Genomic DNA, 9,860 nt, shown 5'->3' on the forward strand with positions numbered 1-9,860 from the left:
ATGAATCCTGGAGTAATAAGAGGATGAGATAATAGAAACTCTTAATGAGATCTATACTTTGTATGAGGGAGTACCTAGGCTACATGAGTACTCTTGATAGACTCACCTATGGGACTGTGGAACTTAGGCCGATTCCTATGGAATTTTAAGGCAGAATTCCTAGAGCCTTCACTAAACCGGGATACGCGTGCATGGCTATTAAAGCATGGGCTATTAGAATACACCTTAAGAAAAGGTTGTGTTTGTTTTTTGTGTATGAGATAGAGTTCAAGACATTAGTGTCACAATTTTTGAATCGGAATCCTACTTGCTACGTTAAGGTTCAAGTCGTAGACACCTTCGCTTATGCACAATCTTAGAAACGTTTGACGTTATTTCTAAGATTCATCTTGTAAATTCAAGTGGGGGTTGTTGGAAATCTTAGTATGATGACAACTTAAAGTGAGACTTGGAATGATGTATTGACCTTAGGTGGACAATACAACAAAACAAGTAAGAACTAATATGGAAGTGAAATTGAAAGAATTTATTTTAGTCCCACATTGGAGGAAACACAAATATCAGTAGTGTGTATATATATATATATATATATATATATATATATATATATATATATATATATATATATATATATATATATATATATATATATATATATATATATATATATATATATATATATATATATATATATATATATATATATATATATATTTTCAACTTGGCCAAATGGGTTGGGCCCCAAGGAGTATTCTATTTTATAACTGAGTGAGTACACACCACCAAGTCATCTTGACACACACTGACGTGCCGTCCGTCCGACCGGTCTGCTCGGTTCGGTCTAAATGAATTGATTTTTATTTAAAAATCTGATATGGTGAAATATAATTAGTTATTAATTAAATTAATTTTGTACATTAATTATTTATTAATTAAAGATGTGTCACTCAATATTAAATGAGTTTGACTTTTCTAAATTGTTGACCAAGTAAAAGGAGGAAAATAAGGTGCCGACATGGGCGGATGTATGTAGTGGCATTATAGCCACACCAGAATATTTGTTTTTATATACCACCACCTTAGTGATAAAATAACTTAATTGCAGCATGAGTATTTGTAGTATCACTCAATACGGATTGACAGCACATTAAAACTATAATAAAAACTTAAATAAAAATTAAAACTATTTACAATCCAAATCATCTTTATTTATAACCATAAATACACCATTATCAATTTTCTTTTGATAATAATATTTGAGATTAATATTTCATGTTAAATATATTTTTAGTTTAACTCTTAATATATCACTACATAACTTTGTATCTTATACTAGTATATTTTAAGCGAACATTTCAAAATAAAATGTCATTGACTAGATCTTGAAGTATTTAATTATTTAAACTTTATTAATTTATCTATAATTTTAAATAATTTTAAAATTATATATAATTTAACTATTATAAAATTATATTTGAAAAATATGATCAATATTTTGCTAATAATGTTATTTATTTTTAAATTGTTTAAAACTATTTAAATTATAGATGCATTAAATAATTATATTGTTAAACTTATAATAGTTTAATATTTGAATTTCATATGACTTTGAAATTATTTAAGTTACGAATAAATTAATGAATTTAAATAATTAAATTACTACACTTATTTTAATATTTAAATTATTTAAATTTAATTACAATTTTAACCACTTAATTTATCTCATTCAAGAAATTAGTTCTTATATTTCAGTGCAAAGAATTGAGAAGAGGGTCAAATAGTTTGAAAATTTTAAACTATAGATAAATAAATGCAGTTTTAATAACTAATTTATTTATCATAAAACATTAATTTAAAATACTATTAAAAAAAGAATTGTGAATTGTGTGTTTATTGATATAAATAAAGGTGATTTGAATTTGTAAATAATTGAGACTGATTTCAATTTTAATTCAAATTTTAATCTAATCTATGCAACAAAATGAGTGATTAGTGATTAAATAACTGTCTTATAACTTTTATAAAATGAGATGTTCTTTAAACAATTAACATTGATGATATTTTAGTCCAATTTAAAAAAAAAATTAATTCATATTTCTTTCATGTTTAGCCACACCATTATGTAATGTCTGGATCCGTCCCTGGGTGCCGTTATAGGTGGCGCTCGCCACAGGGTCATGGCGCTCGCTATGACACATTCAATGGTCACGATTGCACTCATGGCGGTCACCATGGACTTTGTGCGCTGAAATACAGTAACGGCACGATTATTTCTTCTCCCACTTCCAATATTTTCTTAACCACTTTCTACACGAAATTCTCTCCCCTTGATTAAATTGTTCCTCATATGAAAAGTGTTCAACCGTTTCATTTGAACGTTGCTTCAGATTTCTGAATTTTTCAGAAATCTCTCTTCTTCCTCTCTTTATATCTTCATCTACAATTTTTTTTTATTCTTTAGACTAGATTAATTCCATATACTGTGAGGTTTAAGCACCATCAGAAAGATGTATCTCTTGAACGATTCATTACCGTGTAAGTAATAATCGTAATTTTTGAATTGACTGTTTTATCCTAAAGACGTCGTCGAAACTCGACTGATTTGTATATTAATTGGCAGTACGGCGAAACATCTTAAAAAAAACGACCTAGTACACGACTCGTCCCGATAATTTCGTCACTGACAAACTTTAATTTTCAAAACCGGAAACAATAGATATTAATGGAAAATCACATGAGTTGGCTTGTCTTGCACAATAATAACTAATTTAATAAGTACTTCTCAAACACAATCTTGAAATATTCATACATGTGAATCTGATTATTTTTTTCCATCAATCATAACAGAAGAAAGAAACTTGTTTAGACACTTATTATAAACACATGGTCTTTCCAAATTAACTAAGTGGCCAGCTTTCTTTATTACTTCAACTGTTGTGTTATTTCCTAGCCTCCTGTAATATTCATCAGTGATAATGATTATTACTTCATCAAGATATAGTTTAAGAAACTTGGTAAACCTTAAGAATGATTTGAAACGAATAATTATAATTATGTGATCAAGATTTCTTACTCTTTTATTTTGTGTGCGATCTCCGGTTTGAAAATTTTATCTTTCTCTCCCCATAAAAGATGTATTGGCTGCAAACATAAATTGTGTGAATATTATTAGTTCATGTAGAAAAAACTTAGGTTTGTAAGTAGGAAATATATGGTACATAACAGGAGTTTTAATATCTCTACAAAAATGAGTGTTAAAATCGAAATTATGAAAATAATTTACTTGCGAAAATTTTGGAACGTTGATGCCTTTGTAGCTAATGACTAAAGCCTCTAAGAGCTCACTTCGCTCCTTTCTATTAGAGAACATCACCTGCAAATGATTATATAATGCTCAGAGAAGTCACATCATAAAATTCTAACAAGAGAAAAAATTTAACAGTGATTCCATCCCGAGTAAGGACACTCTTTTCATCAAACCACTTTTTTTTCGTTCACACTTTGGTTCCAAGTGTTCCAAGAAAATGGAACCCTGGTAATCTGGAGCTCGTGCCAAGATATCATGACATTGTCTAACATTGTTCCCACTTCCCATATATATTAGACTGTAATTCAAGTACAATTCATTCAATAGAAATCACAGCTAACACAATTCAGTTCATATTCTTTAATTTGTGTTTCATTACCTTGCAAGGCAAGTTATCCCAAATATGGTAACCCAATTAACACTCACCATGTCATGTCATGGTTGATGGTAGATAGTCAAACGGATGTATGGTTTTTCTAGAATATCTATGAAACATAATGCTAAAACTAGAATGCAAACCTGAAGAAAGTCACTGAGCATACAGTTAGGAAACCGAATATTTCTGTATACACCAACAAAAAGAAGTGTTCTCAACCCATCATTAGAAGATGGTAATAACATTTCCGAACAAGAAGAAAATCCAATACCTTCCACTGCCCTACTAACCATACACTCTTCTATAGCCAAAACTGAGCCTGATATAACCACTGCTTGAACCAGCTCATTGTACAACTCTACCATTTTAAACGCCACCATTCTGCCATAACTGACTCCAACCACAGCGCATTTCTCCACTCCGAGTTTCTTTAACCCCTTCGCCAAATACTCGGCTTGAAAAGTCGGTGATCGATCCGGCTTATCCGTTGTGGAGCCGCCGAAGAAAATAAAGTCGGGCACATAAACAGCATAGTTTTTGGATAAACTGCTGATTTGGAACATCCAGTTTATAAGTCCGTCGGCGCAGAAGGGGTGGAGGAGAACAACTACTGGCTTGGTGGGTTTTGAAACAGTTTGAGATGGAATCCAGAATCTCATAACTGTACCTGCCTCTATCTCCACTGTGCAAGGCTCCACAAGACCAACCTTTTTCATTGTCCAACTGATCAATGACCAAGCAACAGTCACCATGTTCACCATATTGTTTTTGTGTTTGCAATATTCTAAGCAATGTGCTATATGAACTCTATGCTCGTGAGTTGATTTACTATATAGGATAACTAAATATATGAACCTTATCAACGAGTCCAATGACTCATAACACTATTAACACCTAACTTGACTTTTTGCTAAAAGAAAGGCATGGATGATGGATGAGTTAGTATGTGGGAACCTATATCTAATAGGCATGCATGTGTCGTCTCTATTGTTTAGTGGCTCACCATGATAAAACGTATCGCAATCGAAATTAATTGTTACAACTATATTTTGTTGGCGCAGCACATCAAATTTTATTGAAGGACCATGAAAATTTTCCTTCAATTTTAAGTGTTGGTTCTCATTCAGGTAGGATGATTAGTGACAGAAAATGGATTATCCAATGAGCAAAGTGATTGGCAGTGACTATATCTTCTCGTCAATGAGCAAAGTAGTTGTTTTGTCTTTTCTTTTTTAGATGGACATCCCATGATCAAGTAGGATGCTATAGCAAATACTTCACCCCATAAATTCTTTGGTAACCCAATCCCATCAACATACAACTCACTCTCTCCAAAATGATTCTATTCATGCGTTATGTTAAGTCATTTTGTTGGTGTGTTCTAGCCACGGTTCTATGTCTCTTGATACCATGTTTCCTGCAAAACTCGTTAAATTGCTCTAAAACAAACTCCAGGCCATTGTCAGTTATTAATGCACTCGGTTTAGTTTTTAATTGATTTTCTACATGAGTATACCATTCATTAAACTTTTCAAAAGTGTCATTTTTACTTTTCAAAATGTAAACTCATACTCTTCTAGAGAAATCATTAATAATAGAGAGAAAATAGAATTCACCCCACGAGTTGCCACCCTTAGCGAACCCTGTAGATCTGCGTGAACATACTCAAAAGATCTACTAGAATTATGCACACCACTCCTAAACCTCACCCTGTGTTGTTTTCCTAGAATACAATTATCACAAAATTCTAGTTTATTTAATTTCTCACTCCCTATCAAACCTTGTTTAGCAAGTTCAACTAAACCTCTTTCACTGACATGCCCTAATCTTAAATGCCACGACTTAGATTTATCAAGAAGGTCTTGACTAGCTACTGATGTATGACCAATAGCAGTGGAACCATCTAAAATATACAGCCCACATATTTGGGATCCTTTAACCATTATAAATGCACCATGCGCAATTCTCAACACCCTATGTTCAATTCTAGTGAAGTAACCTAGATCCACAAACATGCTTATGGATAGTAAAGTTCGTTTAAGTTCCGGAACATACCTTACATTGCGTAAAAGGAACTCCAGTCATCGAACATTTTCAGTTTGACGGTACCAATACCATGAACTTTTCAAGCCTTACTGATTCCAAGTCGAACAACTCCACCTTATTTCAGTTTCAAAGTTTCAAAATATTCTTTCGTTAGACACATGTGGTAAGAGCAACTTGAGTCTATAACCAAAGTATTTTTTGTTTCCAAACTTGTTACCACTAGTACGCCAACACTTTCATAACCATTTTTGTCTGAGGCAATTGCAATCTGAACAAAATCACCCTTGTTTCCTCTTTCAGGACAATCCTTCTTGAAGTGATTAGTTTTGTGACAAGTGGAGCATTTAATCTTTTACTTATCAAAAACCTTGGACTTGGAATTTGATGTGAATCTATTTCCTTTTTGATTTTCTCTACTCTCACTCCTTCCTCTTGAGACACTTAAGCCTTCACTACTACCGTCAACCTTCAAATATTTCAACTTTGATAACTCCTTTGATCTTACAGTTTTCCGGACATTATCCAAAGTGATAGTTCATTCCTTACAAAAAAGAAGGGCGTCCTTAAAGTGCTCAAAAGATCTGGGTAATGAGCTTAGCAAGAGTATAGCCTTGTCCCCATCTTCAATTTTCACATATATATTTTCCAAATCATCAATGATCTTGTGAAATTGTGCCATCTGCTCCACAATAGATTTATTCTCCACCATATGAAAAGAATAAAATTGTCGTTTTAGACATAATTTGCGAGCCAATGACTTTCTCATATATAATGATTCAAGTTTGATCCACATCTCAGCCGCAGTCTTCTCCCTCGCAGTTTGATCCACCATCTTAGTCTTCTAAGCTTGTGTAAGAGTTGCATGCATCATTGTCTCTCCCTTTAATGCTTCTACACACTTTTGTTGAATTAGTATTGCTTGCATATTCACCTTCCACAATTCGAAATCGTTGTCTCTGAAAAACTTATCGATGTCCCATTTGGAACCCATGATGCTCACTTGTAGACTTAACCCTTTTTCCCCACGGTGGACGCCAATTGTTGTGATAATAACCTGGTTCAATCTCGAAAAAAACTTTTGATATGTGGGGGCAAAGAAAAATGGAAACTAACCGAATGACCTCAAGCAATAAAAATAATAGTAGGCAAGAAGACAAGAAAATTGTTTATCCAGTTCGATCAAATGATCTACATCTTGGGAGAGAGCATCTCTCAATTCACTATATTCAGAAAGTTGTTGCAATAGATTGCATATAAGTTACAAGAAAATAGACTTTGCATTCAGAGTTCCCAAGAACAAATCCTGAAGGCTCCTAAGAACAAATCTCTATTTTCTACCCTAGTGTTTCCCAATCTCTCCAACTCTTAATATACGAGTCACTCAAATTCAAGATTTTAGACGTATTTTCCCATCTCTATGATAACCCCAAAAGGCTCCCAATTTCTATGTTTGCTTTCTCAATATGATTTCTACCTTATGCAACTTTTTCCTAACAAATAAGAGAAAACACATATTTATAACTAACAAAATATTAACGGGCTAAAGATATGACTCGTTAATAAATGAATCCTCAATCAAGTCTAAAATTGTCAGTACTGAAATATTTCTCTTTTCTTTCTCTTTTTTTATTTGAGGTTTTAAGACATATTACACCAGTATAGATTAAATTGTTGGTGGAAAACAAATTAATTTGAATAATCATCAAATAAACCATGTGGGATAAACATATTGAAAAAAAGTTTCGTGAGAGATGAAGTGGATTAAAATAATGAAAAAGTGAATTCTCATTTGCAAACATATTTACCAAACATAAGAATAGAACAAGATTTGAAAAAAAAACAAGTAGATATGAATTAGGATGGGATATTTATGGATGTAATTTACTCAAGTATATATATATATATATATATATATATATATATATATATATATATATATATATATATATATATATATATATATATATATATATATATATATATATATATATATATATATATATATATATATATATATAATTTAATTGGTATGCACTGACAGTGTAAAGCAGTTTTACACCGTCAGTGAATCGTGACCGTTAAATGTTTATTGAATTTTTATTTTTATTTTAATTATTTATAAAATAATATTTATGAATGGTTGTGATGCACTGATTGTGTAAAAAAATTTACACTGACAGTGCATAGTAATTAATCTCATATATATATATATATATATATATATATATATATATATATATATATATATATATATATATATATATATATATATATATATATATATATATATATATATATATATATATATATATATATATATATATATATATATATATATATATATATATATATATATATATATATATAGGGAGCATATCAAGTGAGAGCATTTTATAATGAGAGATGAGAGGAATGAATATCAACCATTGGATTCATCAAGAGAGAGAATATATATATAATTCAAGCACAATTCATTCAAATAGAAATCTCTCCTAAGATAATTCAGCTCTTAGTCCTGAGTTTGTTTATCTCTTTAATTTGTATGTAAAGCAAGTTATGTCAAATACGTAAACACAATTAAAACACACCATGTCGTGGTTGATGGAGTTGAGAAACCACATATTCACGCATGTAAGTGTATTTGACGATCCGATCAAGATAGGACGACTCTAATTAAAAATTACTCCCTCCGTCCCACAATGAGTGACCCAGCACACCATTTCACACAGATTAAGAAAAGAGTATAAAAGTAAGAAAGAGAATGTTGTTTTTATTATACTACCCCTATCATGTATTGGAAATTGTGAAATTTTTATTAATTAGAGAGTAGAATTGGAAAAAATGCATTAGAAATTGAAATGGATCATTTATTTTGGGACATCATTTCATTCCAAATGGATCACTCATAATGGGACGGATGGAGTAATTTAAAAAAAAATCAAATTTGGATTTTCAGAACCATGCAATTGAAATCAAATTGTCAATATCGTCTTGATAGTGTGAATATGGGAAAGTTTGACTAAGGATAGTCAAATGGATGCATGGTTAATGGTTTTTCTAGAATGTCTATGAAACATAATGCTATAAGTAGTATGCAAACCTGAAGAAAGTCGCTGAGCATACGGTTGGGAAACGAAATGTTTCTGTATATACCAACTGATAGAAGTATTCTCAACCCCTCATTAGAAGATGGTAACAACAGTTCCGAACAAGAAGAAAATCCAATATTTTCCATTGAGCTACTAACCATAGACTCTTCTATAGCCAAAACTGCGCCAGATATAACCACTGCTTGAACCAGCTCGCTATACAACTCAGCCATTTTTAACCCAACCATTCCACCATAACTGACTCCAACCACAGCGCATTTCTCCACTCCGAGTCTCTTTAACCCCTTCGCCAAACACTCCGCTTGAAAAGTCAGTGACCGATCCGGTTTATCCGTTGTGGAGCCGCCGAAGAAAATTAAGTCGGGCACGTAAACATCATAGTTTTTGGCTAAACTGATGATTTGGAACACCCAGTTTGCAAGTCCGTCGGCACAGAAGGCGTGGAGTAGAACAACTACTGGCTTGGTGGGTTTTGAAACAGTTTGAGATGGAACCCAGAATCTCATAACTGTACCTTGCTCTATCTCCACTGTGCAAAGCTCCAAAACACGAGCCTTTTTCATTGTCCAACTTATCAATGACCAAGCAACAGTCACCATGTTCACCATATTGTTTTTCTGTTTGCAGTATTCCAAGCAATGTATATGGGCTATATGCTCGTGATTTGCTTTACTATAGTATAGCTAAAATATATGAAACTCATCAGCTAGTTCAATTACTCATAACAGTATTGACGTACATAACTTGTTTTTGATAAAAGAAATCCATGGATGAGATAGTAAGGGACCCCATATCTAAGAGGCATGCATGTGTCAGTCACTGTTGTTAAGCTCATCATGTAAAAACGTATCCCAGTCGAAATTAATTCTTACAGCTATATTTATTGTCAGCGCAGCACATAAAATCTTTTGGAGGGACCATTAAGATTTACCATTCAATATACATTAAACCTTTTCATTTAATTTAATACAATATATTGTGTAGTCAATAGTTATTAGAATGTATAGTTTACTATTGGGCC

The 9,860-nt window shown here is 32.0% G+C and overlaps 2 protein-coding genes across 2 annotated transcripts; both read right to left on the bottom strand.

The window, feature by feature from the left end:
* Positions 1 to 2,757: 2,757 nt before the first annotated feature.
* LOC131646792 (uncharacterized) lies at positions 2,758 to 9,563 on the bottom strand. Its single transcript, XM_058916756.1, has 4 exons — positions 8,830 to 9,563; positions 3,284 to 3,373; positions 3,074 to 3,141; positions 2,758 to 2,954 (listed from the first exon to the last, which is right to left on the bottom strand). Exons 1-4 carry the CDS (start codon positions 9,445 to 9,447, stop codon positions 2,822 to 2,824), a joined length of 909 nt encoding a protein of 302 aa, XP_058772739.1. The 5' UTR covers positions 9,448 to 9,563; the 3' UTR covers positions 2,758 to 2,821.
* On the bottom strand, positions 3,606 to 4,942 carry LOC131646793 (uncharacterized). The gene has a single exon (XM_058916757.1). The coding sequence runs from the start codon at positions 4,442 to 4,444 to the stop codon at positions 3,743 to 3,745; it is 702 nt and encodes a 233-aa protein (XP_058772740.1). The 5' UTR covers positions 4,445 to 4,942; the 3' UTR covers positions 3,606 to 3,742.
* Positions 9,564 to 9,860: the final 297 nt, after the last annotated feature.

This window comes from Vicia villosa, linkage group LG2 (assembly GCF_029867415.1).
Source record: "Vicia villosa cultivar HV-30 ecotype Madison, WI linkage group LG2, Vvil1.0, whole genome shotgun sequence".
Lineage (NCBI taxonomy): Eukaryota > Viridiplantae > Streptophyta > Magnoliopsida > Fabales > Fabaceae > Vicia > Vicia villosa.

What these genes read in the sequence shown, in the direction of transcription:
- LOC131646792 (XM_058916756.1), bottom strand. Translation starts at nt 9,447, where the DNA reads ATGGTGAACATGGTGACTGTTGCTTGGTCATTGATAAGTTGGACAATG. An exon ending in TGCTCAGCGACTTTCTTCAG is followed by an intron (nt 3,374 to 8,829) that starts GTTTGCATACTA and finishes AATCATTTGCAG; the next exon opens with GTGATGTTCTCTAATAGAAA. An exon ending in ACGTTCCAAAATTTTCGCAA is followed by an intron (nt 3,142 to 3,283) that starts GTAAATTATTTT and finishes TTATGTTTGCAG; the next exon opens with CCAATACATCTTTTATGGGG.
- LOC131646793 (XM_058916757.1), bottom strand. Translation starts at nt 4,444, where the DNA reads ATGGTGAACATGGTGACTGTTGCTTGGTCATTGATCAGTTGGACAATG.